This window comes from Triticum dicoccoides, chromosome 2B, assembly GCF_002162155.2.
Source record: "Triticum dicoccoides isolate Atlit2015 ecotype Zavitan chromosome 2B, WEW_v2.0, whole genome shotgun sequence".
In the NCBI taxonomy this organism is placed as follows: domain Eukaryota; kingdom Viridiplantae; phylum Streptophyta; class Magnoliopsida; order Poales; family Poaceae; genus Triticum; species Triticum dicoccoides.
Window position 1 is genome coordinate 753849348 of NC_041383.1, and position 18702 is coordinate 753868049.

General features: G+C 45.0%; 1 protein-coding gene across 2 annotated transcripts in view; it reads left to right on the forward strand.

Moving 5' to 3' along the window:
• The first annotated feature begins 14946 nt into the window (after positions 1–14946).
• The window catches only part of LOC119366076 (probable E3 ubiquitin-protein ligase HIP1), a 7316-nt gene continuing 3560 nt past the window's right edge, over positions 14947–18702 (forward strand). Inside the window, exons 1-4 of one of the 2 annotated variants that reach the window (XM_037631738.1) lie at positions 14947–15347; positions 16534–18092; positions 18184–18327; positions 18575–18625. In XM_037631738.1, the coding sequence (XP_037487635.1) occupies positions 16629–18092; positions 18184–18327; positions 18575–18625 (1659 nt within the window). In that variant the 5' untranslated portion in view covers positions 14947–15347; positions 16534–16628. The remainder of the gene's footprint in view (positions 15348–16533; positions 18093–18183; positions 18328–18574; positions 18626–18702) is intronic. The other variant, XM_037631740.1, reaches the window with a different exon arrangement.

Here is an 18702-nt window from a genome sequence, read left to right on the forward strand (position 1 = left end):
ATTTTATACACAATTGTCTTAGCGTATCATTGCACCTTACAAGGTTTAAAAGAGAGGAGTGATGTTCCTTTGATCTTGACCCGTAATCTAGTTTCGTGCTGGACTTGCCCACACAACGTTACAATTGCCTGTTTGTCTATTCTCAGTTGTTTTGTGATATGAATGATGTCATACTATGCTTACCGTATTATAAACTTCGTCTCTTTATCCTTAGCCCTCAATACAATGTGAAGAAATAGACAATACATTAGCGATGGTACATGGTCATATGTTTGGAACCTGGTTTTATTATGTACTTTGCAATAAAATACAACTAATATTTTACATGGGTTCACCAGAATAAGTTCTGTATATAGACCAAAGCTATTTTATTTGGTTTTGATGCCTCCTTAATATCTTCTGTTCTGGTACTACTAATGTAAAACCTCAACTTTTCAGCGAGCTATGGAAAAATGGTGGAACCACCACCTTCTGAAGGTGGCGAGGCAACTATAACTGCAATGTCAACTCTCGCTGCAGTGGGTCAGTACCTGTCCACTAACAGTGCCAAAAGCACGTTCCTGTGTAATACTGGGTTGGTTGTTAAGGCAATATCGTCCAAACTGCCTCATGATCAAGATATGCAAGCTCAAAGCAATGTTGTATCTGCGCTCCAGACACAAGTCTGTTCCCTAACAGAGACCCTTTGTGAAACAAGGAGAGACATTGTTCGATGTCGTCAAGATATGCATGGTTTTGAAACCAGACTATCAGACATTTGCTATGTTGTTCAGGAGCCTAGGGGAAATGAAGGCGAGGGTTATGATGCTCCATCAGACAATACATCATGAAAACGTAACAGCCAGGTCAAATGAACTGAGCTTCTGAACTTCTGGTGGTGCATTTATCTGCTAGACTGTTAAGTTTTATGCCAACCTTCCTTTTGTTATATAGTTGTAATTTGTTTTGGTGCGATTCAAAATTTATTCTTAATGTGCAGCCACCGGCTGAAGAAAACAACAAGCCATTTTTGTATAGTGTAGGGTGTTCCCTATATTTGCACTGGTGGCGATCTTTGATGCCGAGTGGATGTAATCTGTGCAATCGCCTAAATAGCCTAGCGTTAGTTTCAGCCTTATCTATTTCCTAGTCTTCTTTTTCCCTGGTTTGCTAGTGGCCGCAACTACCATGGGCCATATACGGGGCGTAGGATCCATGGGTCTCCTACGGGCCGTAGGATCCATGGGTCTCCTACGGGCCGTCGATAAATGGGCCTCCAACAGGGCCGTAGAATCGGTCGGCCTCGGGCCGTTGAATAAATGGGTCTACATGGGCCGTAAACGGGCATAATTGGTATCGGCCCAGCATGGTAACGGGCCGTTAACAGGCCGTAGGACAACAAAGTCTTAATTTTGTCACATGCATAACAGGTCATTAATGGGCTAGAATATAGGACGGGCTGGAAACGGCGCATCGGGTTAACAGGCAGAAACGGGCCAACTCTTGCCATGGGCCGAATTTGGCCCATTAGGGGAACATGCCAGAAACGGGCCGACTCTTGCCATGGGCCGAATTTGGCCCATTAGGGTAACAGGCCAGTAACGGGTCGATTCCTGCCATGGCCGAATTTGGCCCGTTAGGGGAACACGCCAGTAACAGGCCGGAAGTAATCGAGGGCCGAAAAGGAGCCCAAGAACGTATGGGCCGTCAATAGGCCGAAAGCTAACACGGGATGGAAACGGCCCATGTAAATCACTGGCCGTTAATGGGTACAAAGAAAATTACTGTTCATTATGGGCTAGAGTCACCATGGGCCTGTAAAGGGCCGAAAGATATGAAGGCCTCATATGGGCCGAAAGACATCATGGGCCATACATGGGCCGAAAGTGAAATGGGGTGGTGTTATATTCGATGGCCCACATGACATTGTTGGGCCGATTTCCTTCAGGGCCTAACGGGCCGTAAAATGGGCTATTTGCAAAGAGACTGTTAATAGGCTTTTCATGGGCCAACTCGTTAACTTTTGACCAAGTCAAACGGGCTGGCTTTGTAAGCTAAATGGGCCAGTGGTGGGCCGTGGCACGTGTCGACATATCATAGGCGCCTATGTGACCCACTGACGAGCTGACACGTGTTTCGTCCGGCCAATAAGAATTTTACACGTGGAAATTTCCCATTGGTCGGGGCTGTGAATGAGTGTCTAATCACCCATCAAGTAAACTTGAGAAACTTGAGAAACTTGAGAAACTTAAGAAACTTAAAAACTTATATGCTAAATCTCCACCCAAACTTGAGAAACTTAAAAACTGCCAACCTTGTGTGTTGAGTGTCTAATCACCCCCCCCCCCCTCTAGACACCTCTTCTTGATCCCACAACCCCGAATCTCGAGGGCGAGATTCATCTTAAGGGGGGTAGGTTTGTAACATCCCAATTTTCAATTTGGATGTTATACATAGATCATCATATGCATATCATATTTATTTCTGCATTTGGTTGAGATCCTAGAAATCTTAAGGAACTCAAGGACCCACAGAGGGAGTTGGAGGTTTCACAAAATTCATATTTGAATTTATTTCAAATTTGAAGAAAATGATCAATTTGGTTTTATTATTTTTCTCTCCAATTATTTTCAATATTAAAAATAAATGAGAGAAGATAATATGAATTCTTCATATTAATACAAATATTGGAGAAAGAACTTTAAAATCAAATTATGGTTTTTTGGTATTTTATTTGAATTAGAAAAATATGCATTTTTTTCCAAAAATGCATTTTTAGGCCAGAAAAATGTTCACTTTGTTCTAAATATTTCATTTAGACGGTGAAAATTGTTTTTGGAATTTTTTAGAATTTTTTTACATTTTATTGGGATTTATCTGTTCGGGCGAAAATATTTTAAAAAAAATGTTTCGCGGACCACACTGGGCCAGCGGCCCAGCCGACCCACAGCGCCGCCGCCTCCCGCGCCCGAGCCAGACTCCTGCCGGAGTCCGGGAGCTGCCCGCCGCCGCCGCTTGGCCCCTCCGCCAAGTCGGGCACCCCCCCTTTATAATGAGCCCTCCCGAGGCCCTCGTCCCGCCCCGCCGCCGCTGCCCCGCTGTGCTGCTTCGCCGCTGTCATCGCTGCCACGCGCCGCCACTGCTGCCGCGCCACCCTCGCTGAAGCCCCGCCGCCCTGCGTCGTCGCCCACGCCGCCGCACGCCGCCCCGCCTCGCCGGAGTCTCGCGGGAAGCCGCGGGAGTCGCCACCTTTTTTTCGGTTTAGGTATAAAAACTGCCCGGTTTTTTATAAACCCTAGATTTGTTTTTTCATAGATCGCTTCGGTTTTCGTCGGTTTATTTATTTAGCGGACGTTCGTCCGTTCATTCCTTTTAATGAATGTTGTTCGCCGGTTAGGTTCAGATAGCGAATGTTCGTTTGTTACTCTTTTCTTTTTATTCTATTTTCGCCAGGGACTTATCTGCGATTATTTTTATCGTGATTCAGCCTCTGATTTTAAACTATTATAACTTTTTACTTGTTTATCCAAATTAGATGAAACCAGCGCCTAAATCTTCGTCTCAAAGCCCTCTTTCCAGTTAATCAACTTGAACATGATTTTGGTACTATAAAATTTGACTTCTGTCCAGATTAGTAAATGATCTTGTTTCGTTCGTATTTTGAGTTCCGTTGCTCCGATTGAGTTAAATCTTTTGTGAATCGTAGCTAATCACATGTACTCTCTGTTAAAGATCTATTCACATGTTAATAATGTTGTTAGGTTTTGATTCTTTTTAGTTTAAGTCGTTGCTTGTTTCGTGTTCGATTTGGATCTTTTCTCGAGTTTTCTCGAGTTCCGATTGAGTGATTGCTTATGTATGCTATTGTTTGTCTGTGCTAGATTACCGGAGTGCGAAGCTTGTTACTACGAATCTCTAGAGTTTGTAGATCGTCGGCAAGGCAAGTTACACTTTGATCATACTCTTTTATACCTAGTCTTTACTATGCATTAGTTCTGCCCCACAAATATTTGTATTGGTAGGATTGGGAACATGTGGTTTTGGTTGTAGTGTTTGAGGTAGGAACCTAATACCTTTTGATCACCCCGGGAATATACGTTATGCTTATTGTTGCTTAGCCATGCTCGTAGACGGGGATTGGATCGTGATTCACACATGGAAGTTTGAGAGTTATTTAATTATGGATAACATTAAGGTGGCAAGTTTAATACAAATCTGGGTGGATTGGTTTAGGCACCTGGAGTACCCAGTGTTGTCTGTTTTGGAAATCCCGGAGTACCCGTGTGATTATCCTATGGAATGCCACCCAGGCTCAAAGGGATCATAAGATTATTCATGCTAGAAACTTCTGTGTGCAGCCACAAGTCATTATGGGCTCTGGCATAGTTGAGTAAGTTGCGTGAGCTCTTGAAGAGGTAGACTAGCAGATGTAGAGGGTTGTAGGTGGTACTGTCTACCCGGAGTAGAGAGCTAATGCTTCAGAAAGGCTATGTCTCGATCATCCGATCATGGATGCGGTCGAGTCTTGTGGGGAAAAGTGCGCAAACCTGTACAGAGTGTATAAAGTAATCATGGTTAGTCGTGTCCCCAGTTATGGACGTCTTGAGTATCTAGTACTTGAATCTATTGATGTGATCTCAACACATTACTCTAATTAATTTTGATGTTGGGTTAATGATGATAATTTTTAATTGGGATTTGAGTTGGAGGAACCTTCTCAAATAATGGGCAACATGGGAGTAGTTAAATAAATTAATTCCTTTGTTGTTGGGAAAAACTAGCTTTATGCAAAAATCATGAAACTTACAGCCTCCACCAGCCAAATATTGCATGTAGATATAGTCTTTGCATCATCATTGCTTTACAGTGTAAATATGCCAGCATATTCCATGTGCTAACCCGTTTCGGGCTGCAACGTCTTATGTTGCAGACTACTCAGACGATGAATAAGGTGTGATAGGTCATTGTTTTGCACTCAGCTATGTCGTTGGAGTTGATGGACTCATTTACCTTCGAAGCCTTCCGTTGTTATCTAGTTTAGATGGCCTTCAGCCATGATTTATTTATGTAATAATACTCTTTATGAGGACTCGATGTAATAAGTGTGTGATCGAAACTCTATTATTATTCCTCGAGTATTGTGCGTGTCAGCATTACCGATCTAGGCATGGCACTGATGCACAGAGACTTGACCGTTTGAGGTCTGGTCGCTACAAATATAAGCCATAGAAACTAGAAAACAAGCAAACTATGCATTGAAAACAGAATCTGTCAAAAACCGAACAGTATGAAGTAATCTGTACTCCAACCATACTTCTGCTACTCCAAAAATTCTAAAAAATAAGGACAATGTTGAGAATTTGTATATCTATCACCTGTAAAAAATTTAGATCAAAAGCACGTTCCAGTGAATTTTCAAAATTCATGGACTGAGCGCACAAGTTTCTGTTTTTGCACAGATTCAAGTCAACTATCATCCACACTATCCAAAGGCTTTACTTGGCAATTTATTGAAACAAAAGCTATAAAAAATATAGTAGCCTAATCATGTGAACACACAAAAACAGTAGGGGTAAATGTTGTGTTGCCTCCCAACAAGCGCTTTTCTTTAAAGCCTTTTAGCCAGGCATGATAAGTTCAATGATGCTCGCATAAAAGATAAGGATTGAAACATAACAAGAGCATCATGAATCATAAGTTCCTCTCTCATAATAGTTTTCAGTAGCATCGTGAATGGATTCATCAATATAACTATCACACAAAGCATTCCTTTCATGATGCACGAGCATAGAAGATTTATTACTCTTTATGGCATACATGTCATCATAATAATCATCATAGATAGCAACTTTATTATCATATTCAATTGAAACCTATTCCAAAATAGTGGATGTATCACTAAATAAAGTCATGACCTCTCCAAATCCACTTTCATCATTGTAATCATCATAAATAGGAGGCACGCTATCATCATAATAAATTTTCTTATCGAAAGTAGAAGGAATCAAAGGATCATATTCATTATGCAAAGCATCCCTAAGCTTAGGACAAGCATTATTTTCAGCAAATAAATCTTCAAACATTTCATACTTATCAAACATAGCATCCCCAAGCTTGTGGTTTTGCATATCATCATAATCATTCTTATCAATAGCATGAATGCCACCAATAGTATAGTAAACATTATTATCATATTCTTCCAAGCAGGTGCCAAAAAGATTTTCAAGATCAAAAGAGACATCATTCTCTTTCCAATCATAATCATCACAACAATTAGTAGGCATCACAAAATTATACTCAATATCATCATCCTCCATCAACATATTTGATTCACTTTCATTAAACACAATGGTGATAGGAGAAATATTACTTGGGAGAGTTACCTTTTTACCTCTACTTTTTCTTCTTTTCTTTTTCTTCTTCACCACCTCATGTGTGGATTTAATCAAAATTTTCGAGCTTCTTGTTAAAGAGATTGATTGGATAGGAAGCTCCTCCTTGTTACCTGATTCATCATAAGAAACACTAGGAGGGTATTGGGAAGTATTTTCCCTTTCATTAGTACTCTCTTCATACTTTATTTGTTTTCTTGTCTTTAGAAAGTTGGCAATATAAGTATTCTCAATGCAATTTACGGCACAAAACATATAAATTTCCTCTACATCAAAATCAAGAAATCTCTTAAGGTTATATGGAATATTCTTAGTTATACGTTTCATTTCTTCATAACCCAGAAGCAAACTAAGTTCATTATGATGCGCAAGGGAAATCAAGTCATCACAATTTTTGGACACGATTCGATCATGAAACAATTTGCATTGGAGTTTAAAATGACCATATTCATTACAAAGTTCGCAAGGATGGTGAAAAAAATTAAAAAAATTCAGCACAACCATCTAGCTTCTCTTGCAACCATTTAGTTTCTAAATACTTATGCCTCTTGCAAAATCTATCATCCCTTTTTGGTGTGTGTTTGCACTCCCAATTTACTCCACAAAAATTTACATCCTTGTAGGAGACATCACTATCAAGGCTAGTGCAATCATCATCAGTACTATGGATATTCAAAGAATTCATACTGACAACATTGCAATCATGCTCATCATTCAGATATTTAGTGCCAAACATTTTATAGCATTCTGCTTCTAACAATTGAGCACAAATTTCCTTTCCATCATTTTCATGAAAGATATGATAGAGATGAATAATACGATGCAACCTCAATTCCATTTTTTCGTACTTTTCTTTTTATAAACCAAACTAGTGATAAAACAAGAAACAAAAAGATTCAATTGCAAGATCTAAAGATATACCTTCATGCACTCACCTCCCTGACTGATGTCTCCTGCACAACTTTATTCTTGTAAACTCGTGTTGGGCCTCCAAGCACAGAGTTTTGTAGGACAGCAGCAATTTTCCCTCAAGTGGATGACCTAAGGTTTATCAATCCGTGGGAGGCGTAGGATGAAGATAGTCTCTCTCGAGCAACCCTTCAATCAAATACAAGAAATCTCTTGTGTCCCCAACACACCCAATACAATGGAAAATTTTATAGGTGCACTAGTTCGGCGAAGACATGGTGATAAAAGTGTAGTATGGATAGTAGATATGAGTTTTTGTAGTGTGAACAATAAAAAGCAGCAGAGTAGTAAATAGTAAAATGGAGCACAAACGGTATTGCAATGATGGAAAATGAGGCCTAGGGTGCATACTTTCACTAGTGCAATCTCTCAACAATGCTAACATAGTTGGATCATATGATCATCCCTCAAAGTGCAATAAAGAATCACTCTTGAGTTCCTTTTAGCGGAGAACAGAAGTTAGAAATTTTTTGTAGGGCACGAAACCACCTCAAAGCTATACTTTCCGATCAATCTATCCTAGAGTTCGTACTAAAATAACACAAAGCTATTATTTCCGATCAATCTAACCAAGAGTTCATACTAAAATAACACCATATGACACACATCCAAACCTAGGAATAGTTTGACATCCAGGCCAAAACCAGTCGAGGCTTTACGAGTATACCTCTACATCCAAACCAATTCAAACCAAAAACTTTCGGCTAGAATCTACACCAAACCAAACCATACATATTCCCCACCCCAATCTAGCTCAAACTATTTCCAAGTCTTGGATTAAACCCACAGACGCAAACCATGGACAGAGCACAACAACCGATTAACTGACTAGTGAGTCACTGCTGCTTGGGGTGTTGGAATTCAGATATAAACAAACTTGAAGAAGGGTGGTTGCCATTCAGGTCATGGTCGTTAGCTCAGGTTGAGTTGGTCGCCGACCTCATCCTAGTTTCTACGTCGGCGTCTGTGTCGACGTGGTCTTTGACGAAGCTAGGGACGGACGACGGATAGATTGACGAGCGATTGAGCTGCTAGGAAGATGGTGGCTAGAGCTTCGGCCAGCGGCAGCGTGTATGAGTAGAGATGGTAACGTTAAAATGGTGTGGACATTTGGACCTTCACTTGAGATGTGAGAGCATCAGCTGAAACTAATCGATCAATCCGGTCTCGAACCATATTTTGCAACAGTTTTCAACCAATAAGTTTGAACCCAACCCAAACCTATCCAGTCCGTTATTAGCCACAGCTCAAGCCAAACCAAATTGTTTGTTTATCTAAATCCAGTATATACCAAACTAGTGAGACCAAATCAATAACCAAACCAAAAACTAAGTTTTGATCCAAACTATTCCCAGGTTTAGACACATCAACCAACTCTAATGTCACCTAGATACTCCAATGTCACCACAAGTATCCGTGAGTTGATTCTACGATATGCATCAAACAACTTCATGAACATAATATTCAATCCACACAAAGAACTACAAGGAGAACCCACAGTTTCTATTGGAGAAAAGATAATAAAAACGTGCATCAACCCCTATGCATAGATTACCCCAATGTCACCTCGGGAATCTGCAAGTTGAATGCCATAACATACATCAAGTGAATCAATATGATACCCCATTGTCACCTCAAGTATTCATACCACAAGACATACATCATGTGTTCTCAGATCTGAACATTCAATCCGACAAGATAAAATTTCAAAGGGTAAAGATTCAATTCATCACAACAAGAGTAGAGAGGGGAGAAACATCATATGATCCATCTATGTTAACAAAGCCCATGATACATCAAGATCGTGACATCTCAAGATCACAAGAGAGAGATTAAACACATAGCTACCGGTACAAACCCTCAGCCCCAAGGGTGGACTACTACCTCCTCATCGTGGTGGCTGCCGGGATGATGAAGATGGCCACCGGTGATGATCTCCCCCTCCGACAGGGTGCCGTAACAGGCTCCCGATTGGTTTTCGGTGGCTACAGAGGCTTGCGGCGGCGTAACTTCCAATCTATGTTCCTGAGGGTTTTTTGGAATATTTGGGAATTTATAGGGCAAAGACGGGGTGCGGGAGGCCACTGAGGTGGGCGCAACCCACCGGGGGGCGCCTGGGGGCCCAAGCACGCCCTGGTGTGTTGTGCCCCCATCGGGGCACCACCGGGTGCTGCTCTGGCCCATTGGATGTCTTCTGGTCCATAAAAAATCCACAAAAAGTTTCGCGGTGTTTGGACTCCATTTGATATTGGTTTCCTGCAATGTAAAAAACAAGCAAAAAACAGCAACTGGCACTGGGCACTGGGTCAATAGGTTAGTCCCAAAAAATGATATAAAGTTGCTATAAAATGATTGTAAAACATCCAAGAATGATAATATAACAACATGAATACTTCATAAATTATAGATACGTTGGAGACTTATCAAGGGTTGAAGACGAATAAGGGGCGAAACAAAATGAGGTAGGGTATCAAAACCCTCGGTTCCCTCTCCTTATAAGGCGTCATGATCCGAGATGCCTCCCGCCCACAGCGGAACGGACCACTTTTCCGTCGTCCTGGAAAGGTTTCCTCTTTTTTCTCCTTTTTTGCAGAAGATGGAGGCAATAAGTATGGCTGGGTCTACTCTTAAATACTCACGACAAATTACTGGCTACATCTAATCAACGCCCTAAGGCGGCCGCTCCCTTGGGCATATCAGACTCGGATACTATCCAGGCTCCTAAGAAGCAAGACAAAGAAGGAGCCCGTCGAAGGTCTCGGGATCCTAACCGCGACCTTCGCCAATCTCGGGGGCTACTGACGGGTCCTATACCAGGGGTGGATTGCGCCGAGGAGCCCGACCTCGTCAACTACAAGGGGTGGACAGGCTCGCGACATTATGCTAACCCTAGGAGGCCAGAAGAACTTCTTGACGCCCAAGACTAGGGGCCAGCGGCATGCTAGATCATATCCAACTTGTAAACCCTAGACCTCTCAGGTCTAGAGTTCGCCTAAGGATCCCTCCTAAGATAGGAGAAACTCTTGCTAGCAACATCATACACAATTGTAACCCCTCGCACAAGGTATCCCTCCATTATGAATAACCAAACCAGTAGGACATAGGGAATTACTCTCCGAAGGCCCGAACCTGGATAAACCCCTCGTGTGACCTCCGATTCACGACTTCCAGCTGCGCTTGGACCCCTACTGAGGGATCTTACAAAAATCTGCTCTGTCACCGCCGTGTGTGTAACTTTTAAATCATCACACACGAGTACTCACATCATGCATCGTGTGTGATGCTACTGCCCATTGCAAACAAATCATTACCATAAAGCATTTGCCTTTCAACACACACGAGTCAAACATTTCAATTTTGCGCGTTACAACTACATATCACTGATGCCTAACTATAGTTTACCTTGTGCCCGTATCACACATGATCTACATACAAACATCAAGCTCGATGGATGGCCCGTCGCGCACGTGAGTATATTTCATTACCGTTTTGCGATGCATGCGCATTGTTCCGTAGAATGGTGTGTGATACATGTGTCGTCTTAGGCCCAATTTGCAGCAGTGGCGGGTCGGGGGATGGAATGGCGAGGAAGGGCGCTTCCGATAGCGGGTGTTGCAGATCCGGTCTCCGGCCGCTGCGATGGCACGCATGGGGCGCATTGGTGCTTCCGATGTTGGCCTGTGGTTTGGAACCATGGTGGTTCTTGGCTTCGAGCAACGCTCCTCAGTTCCTTGTCGGCATGGTGTTCTACTGGGCATGGCGGCTCGTGCTCTGTCCTGATGGTTGTTGATGGATCTGGCGCGTCATTCTGGAGGTTAGCCGCCGGTGGCCTCAACGAGGTGCGGTTGGTTGCGACGGATCTGGGTGCTTCTTCTTCGTCGATGGGCAGCTCCGATGGTGGTGGTGGGTTGGTGGCCTTGCCGGCGCCATTGCGGGAAGATGTGCAACTCAGGTGGTGTGGGAGCTTGGGTGAAAATACTGCATGGCCTTGTGCCGTGACCAGCGATGGTGGCAGTTGCGGTCGTTGCTGACCTTCTTGGAGGCATCGTTGCTTTGTTGTCGCACCCCTCTCACGTGGATCCGGCCATCCGACCTCTCGGGGTGAAATCCTTGATATATGATCAGACAATGGCAACGCCTCAGTGTCGTATTCCCTCTTAGGGGATTCATCTTCGGAGCTCGGCATCGTCGAGCGGTACTGGTGCATGGCGGTGGCTGTGGCGTCTAGGTTTCTGTGGCAACCATGATGGTGGGAGCGATGTCGGCGATGCGACAGTGGTTGAGGTAGTCAGCTCTTCTTCGGCGTGTCCGTGGGGTTGCCTCGGTTTGTTTGTTGTTGTGAAGTTGAAGCTATGGCGGCGGCCCTATGGTGTACGATGACTAGCTGCAGGTGGCCCGTTCGGCGATCTTCCCTGGCACCAACCATGCTGGGTTTCGTCCTTCGTAGCTCTTCGTTAGAGTCGGAGTTGCGCTGTCTGGTCATTGGTGCCTCAGTTTGGCATGGATCTTCATACGATTTCACACAACCTCTTCATTGTGGGTTGAGTCAATGATTGCCTACGACGAAGTCTGAGTCATTTGCTCAGGGTTTAGAGATGACGATAACGCCTCTACGGAAGGTGTGAGGATGATAACGTGTGTGTGCTGTCTTAGTGATGCCCTTCTTGGAGTGGTGTGCCGCTTAGCGGTTGTGATGGTTTTGCCCGGTTTTACATAAATAACTGAGCAATCTGGTTTTCGCCCGGTTTTTCTATTTACTTGAGCATCTCTTTTCTTCTTAATGAACACATGAATCCTGCCACTTTTTAAAGAAGTTGAACATTTTATCCGCAAATTTGACCTCGTGAAATAACAAGCTACAGTCTAGGACACTCTAGCACTAGTGATTAGACCTAGCCATGGGCAGCCCGGCCCGGTCGGCTCGACCCAACCCGGCCCTAAAAAGCCCGACCCGGCCCGTCCTGATTTTTAGGTCTGACGCCCGAGCCGGGCCTTGCGAACCCAGGCCCAGGCGCCCTAAAAAGCCCGACCCAACCTGGCCCGACCTGATTTTTAGGTCCGACGCCCGAGACGGGCCTTGCGAACCCAGGCCCAGGCCCGAGGGATGGCTAGTGATCCAGTCCACACGGAGATGATTTGCATTGCAGTAACGTCAGATGTGCACCGGCGGCGTCCTATGTTGAACTACAGCCTCAAATATGTTTTCTTTTAAATTTACTAGTGAACAGAAATCATCTTCATGTGTGAAACGAAGGTCCTTTTTTATACGCCTGGATAAATGGCAGTACGCGAGAATAAGGGTCTGCTTGGATCCAAGGAACTATTTTTAGTCTGACTAAAAATAGTCTCTTTTAGAGGCTAAAGTTCCAAGCACCCCTGACTAAAGAGAGGCTAGAACTAGTCTTGAGGCTAAAACTTTTTAGTCACATGAAACCTACTAAAATATGTATTAGCCCTCTCTCCTCATTTAATTCATCTCCTTTAGCACATGCGAGTTCTGGATTGGATGGTTTGGAGGATAATAAATGCTCAATAACTTTATTTTAGTCTCTTTAGTATTTGGATCCAAGCATGGGTGAGGCTAGCAAGTTTTAGTCCCACTACTTTTAATCATGGGACTAAAACGTATCCAAGCACCCTCTAACCCACGCATATGCTGCCTGCCTTGTGAGCCACTCTTTTGTTTCCGGCAAATTATATTCCGATTCAGCCAGTCCTTTCCTTCGGCCTTGTGAGCAGATACTGATCCTTGGCCTTTCTTTATTCCTCCATTTCACTCTCATCCATAGCCCAGAGGACAAATTACCAGCAGCAAGCGCAACAGCCAGCCATAAAGACAAGCCGGGGATCTCCGGGCCGGGCCCCACCGCGACAGTGGTTCTTTACGTAATTTAGCCCAAAGCAGGCGGAGAGCAGGGGCACCAAAGCGCAGGGAATCCAACCCAAATGGAGAAACCAGACCAAGGTACGCAAGATAAGGCGGCAAAGCAAAGAAAAGCGACGGCCGGACGAATTCCCGCCGTATATTCCCGGCACCACCGCCACCACCACCACCACCACGGCCACATGGCGCCAGCGAGCCCCGCCAGAGAAAGCACCAGGCCGCGCCGTTTGCTTATCCTGATGGGTGATGGCACCGGTGATCCTCGGGCCGAGCTCGCGCGTCAACTGCGGCGGTGCGGCATCCACGATGACATCGTCGGGATAGACGGACGGACGCGAGCGCGCCGCTGATCCACGGGGCGCACGCGCCGGCTTTTTGACCCGGGCGGCGCTAGCTCCAGCGGCGCTGACGGCGGCGACGACGTGCGCGCGCTGTGGATGAGGGGAGTGCGTGGGACGCTGACGAGAGGATCGCGAGGATAGAATACCATTTCCTTCGCTTTGCGACTTGTGCAAATGCAAAAAATCTAGTGGGCTTCTTGTTTAGATTAGATAGATGCTCCGGTGGTGAGCAGGAAAGCAGCCACGCGGAGGAGCCGAAACGTGGCGCTGCGGTCACTCGGCGGCATGGCCTTTTTTCCTGCCATCGTGCATGCCAAGGACGTGGCCGTGGCCGCGCGATTTTTATGAGGGCATGTACAATGGTTGATAAGATAATCTTATCTTAAGTTTTGCATGTGATTTAGAGATGGCAAAAATTTTTGTCTACAATGGGTCATATCTTAGCCTTATCTTCAATAACTAGTAATTCCTAAAATTGTGGTGAGACATATTGTGCTAAGAGATCACCTCTTGTCTTCTCTTACATAAGAGAAGACAAGTCTTTTCTTATGAGTTCTCTTTCCTCCACCTCATCATCTATCCTACATGGCATTGCTAAGATAGAACCATTGTACATGCCCTGAACTGAGGAGGCCGTCGTTCATGCAGGTGCAGAGGCGTCGATGCGGTCAAACCTCGTTTACGGACACAAAACGGGTCTTGCTCCGGGGGCGGCGGCTCCCCCCCTCCCCTTGAAAAAATGGCATGATGTAATAATGGCGAACCCTGACCAGAGAGAAATTTACTCATCCGGCCTTCACTCCCCTGTTTTTTTAAATGATGTATAGTAGTAGTAGTACTGACATGTGTTCTATGGGGGCCTTCCGGAACACAACCCAGCATATCCGGTGGCACTTGGATTACAGAATTGAAGTATTAAATGCCCAAGATAGATATACATAAGCAAAAGAAAAGAAAGGGTGGAAAGATAGATATATACATACGTACTCCCTCTGTAAACTAATATAAGAGCGTTAGTGATCTAAACGCTTTTATATTAGTTTACAGAAGGAGTACATTAATAAGCAAAAGGAAAGAGATATAGGTAGGGATGTCCGTCCAACGCAGGAGCAAAGAAGGGTGGAAAGAGATGGGGGAGCATGCAAAGAAAGGGGGAGGGGGCTGCTCCAAAGTCCAAAGGCCCAAAAGCGGCCGAAAACGCAAAAGATAGACGGGCCACGCTAATCTCTGGCCGTTTTCGGAGGAGGCGTACTCCATTACAGCAGTAGCAATTAAAATTCCAAGAGAGCATTTATTTATAAAGATGTTTTAGTGGGGGAGGATCGAGATACCCTCAAAAGACCAAAGCGAGAGCGAGAGAGAGTGTGCGGCGTGAGGCAGAGAGATAAATAAATCCGAATTCGGCCAAACTTCTCTCTCTCCCTCTCCCTTCCCCCCGTTCCATTACATACATACATCCATCCTTCCTCTCCTCTCATCACCACCCTCCAACCTCCCCCCGTCTTTCTCCCTCTCCTCTCCTGGTCTTTGCCAGATTTTCCTCCACCCATTCTCTCCCCGCTCCTCTCCTCTCCACCCGCATCGATCTCTCCGAATTCCGTCCCTCCCTCTCCGCCCATCTTCCTCCAGGGAAGGGATTGATTGGTTCTTCCTCCGTTTCCTGGGCCGATTCTTCCTCCCTCTCCTCGCTCCAGAGGATCGGCAGGAATCAAGACGGTGGATGCGAACGAGTTTGATCTCCGCTTGGATTGTGCTTCTCGCGAGGCGTTGAAAATCTTCTCGGTTTGTTTTTGTTCCATCTCCCTGTTTATTATTATTATTCGCTTCTTGTTTTCTTTCAATCTGCTCGTTCATTTCGCTCCCGTTCGAGTTCTTGGTTCTTTCAAAACATGGTCTCTTTTTCCCTGTTGATGATTCCTCATGGCCCATCCAGCCGCGTGTTTCCTTCGTCGAGCACGCCTTATGCCATGGCAAAACATTCACGGTTTTCCTTACTAGTAGAACAGAGTTCTTCATCCTCATGATGATTTCTCCTCCCATTCTTGGATGCGCGAGGCAGAGATTTCCTGGCCGTTCTGGGCTGCTCGGCTGGGTCAAAATCGCTTCCCCCGTCGCTGGTCGTTCGATTTCGTGACGGGAGAACCGATCCGCTCCTCGAATCCATCCATGGATGGCTACCTTTCCTTTACTTTTCGCTGGTTTTACCGCATCCTTTCGCAAAACCGAAAGCGAAGGGAAATAAATGCGCGAGAAAAGAGGCCATTTTTTAAGCCTTGCTCCCAGGCACAACCCGTGGGCCCCAGCCCCATCGTCTGCATGCAGCCCGTCCGTCTGTTGAGGCCGCATGCAAGCAATGTGGGAATCACCGTGTTTTTCTCCCTTTTAATTCATTAATTTTATTGAATTAATTATTAAAAAAAATGCGCGCATCACCTTTTGCTTGCTTGCAGCCGGAAAATAATAATGCATGCATCAGCGCAGCAGCCAGTGGCCACCTTTGCTTACAGCAGCAGAGCAGAGGCCAAACTCGCCATCAAGTTTGGTGTACTGTATCCGCACACACGCCTCACCAAATGCGGCTCACGCCAAGATCGCTTCGGCGTACAGTTAATGCGCTCACGGATGAATCGCTGGATATCTCAGTCCAGGATGGGTGCATTTACTTCCAGATAGCAATGGGGTTATGGGTGTGGCTACTCCCAGAAGCGCACCTTTTTTTTTTCTGAATGTGTGTAGATATCTGCTATCTGTCATAGATTAGGCCGCAAAGAGGACTGGATTCGCGGTGTTTTGATAGGGATCGTCTTTTTTGTTGTTGTGCCAAACCTTAATGGAGTAGCAGCATTCAGCATTCCACCATCTGAGAGTCTGCTACTTCCTCTCTTTTTTTTTCCCTCTAGGGATGTTGAGATTTCAGAAGAATTTTCTGTTCCAAAATTTCTAATGCGTTTTCAACACTTGTATGTAGGTCACACTTGAATTGCTGGTGAAGAGGTGAACAGCATCTGACATGCTATTGCTGCAGAACAATCTGTAGAAGGACACCCCTTTACCCTTTCGATAATGCAAGGGCAGAGGAATTCTGTCGAACAGCTAGCTGACGTCTTCGGGTTTGATCATGGGTCTGGTTCAGGCAACCCTGTCATGGACCAGCAGGCGTACTGGAACAACATGCTTGGAGCAGCAGACTCGCAGAACCTCCAAGGTTATGAGATGAACCGCGGCGACGGGGCCATTCCGTATGGAAGCGAGGCACATCAAGATGGCCAGTTCTTAGGCTTTTGGGGGTCAGGTGAAGCTAGTTCAAGCGGCAATGCGCTGAACTATGGGAGCTCTAACGCGATCAAAGCTGAGCATCTGAACATTGGTGGTGGTTTGAGGATTGGCGAGAGGCGCCTGGCTGCTGAACACAACCTTTCTCTGGATAATGTGGACATAAGCCTTAATAATGCCAGTAGCCATGATCTATTCGGTCAGAGTTCAAATGCCAACAGCGCCTCTCAAGGCTCACAGCAACATGCTGGCAGTTCCCGTGCTGATGCCACCGCCCAGGCCACGGAGCTAAGATTGCATCCTTACAGAGCTTTCGTTTTAGACGACGAGCAGCCAGAGCCGTTCCCTTCTATGAATGCTTTCCAAAATCCTTTGGGTAATTTTCCCCTGATGCCAGAGGACATGGATCAAAGACCAGGCAGTTCCCTGGATGGTCGTCGTTTAGCTTGCAAGAGGAAAAACATTGAGGGTGTCCATGGGCAATTTTCAGCAGGTGCTAGCACAAGTTTTTCCCACAGAAACGATAATGCCTTCCATGGTATTCCTTCTTCAAGTTTCAATCCAGCTCCTGGTCCAAATGTATCCTCTCATAACTTTTTGTTAGCTCCAAGTTCCATTGAGGAACAACTCTCGCATTATGGAGCTGCTACAGGAATGCCATCTAGTAGCTACAATCATCCCAGTGGAGGCAATAATAATTCAGGAAATTCAGAGAGAAGTTTTCGGGCAAGAACTGCCACCGCTCAGCAGGTTAGCCCCTATGGTGTATGGCCCTCTTCAGGTTCTATCAGGCAACCTGGTTCATGGTATCACCAGGCACCTGCTTTTCAGCGCGCATTTGATGAACTAGAAGAGTCTATGCCTGTGGTCAGTGGAATCAACTTGCAATACCAGCATCCTGGAAATGTAGTCCCTGGTATTCCACAAACCGCACACCGTTTCACTGGCCATGGAGCTTCATCATCAAGAGCTGGCAGTTTGGACAACATAATTCTTGGTAGAGAGGAAGTTACTGGGAGGAATCTTGTAGCTCCCAGCTACCCTAATGCATCAGCCCCTCTTGCTGCAGTAGACATGAGACATTTGGTGCCAGAATTGTCTAACTGGAATTCTGACAATCCTGGTGCTACCATCCCTGGAAATGTGTCTTCTGTATCAAGAGCTAATGCCAGTTCAACGATTAGTCGACCAGCAGGCTCAACATCTCTCGCTCATCAGAACCTGCATCGACGGCATCCTAGAAATTTATCAGAGGTAACTTTCCTCTGTCACGTGTTCATAAGTTTAGTTTTCCACCTTCATTCCTCTTTCTATTAGCTTGATGGAATTTTACTTTTCATTATAGGAGATAGGCCGTCTATCTGGAGCGCTTCGTGGTCCTCAGCACCCGCGCTTAAGGTCAGGGTTTCTATTGGAACGTCAAGGTGATGGTGTTTGGGGTGTTCCATTACCGATGAGGAATAGTAGGGAGGGAAGAAGATTAATGGAGGTGAGTTGACTGACTTTATGTCCCCTTTGATGTGCTTATATTATGATATACCACTGTATTACCATGAAACTGATCGCTTTATCCATGTGCATACTCTCTGTATTCTGTCTCTAGTTACTAGTTATACTAGAGATAACTAGTCAGCAGTTCCTGGATAGCATATATTTCATTGCTACACAGCTTTACTTCTAAAATCAGCAGCAATCTTCTGCCACTATATGGTATTGACCTTTTTACTTGTTACCAGATACGGAATGCACTAGAAATGATTCAGAGAGGGGAGAATGTCAGATTTGAGGTCAGTAATAGCACTTGTCGAATGAGCTTCATACCTATTTTTTATTATTGTTATTATTATTATCATTGTTTTTAAGG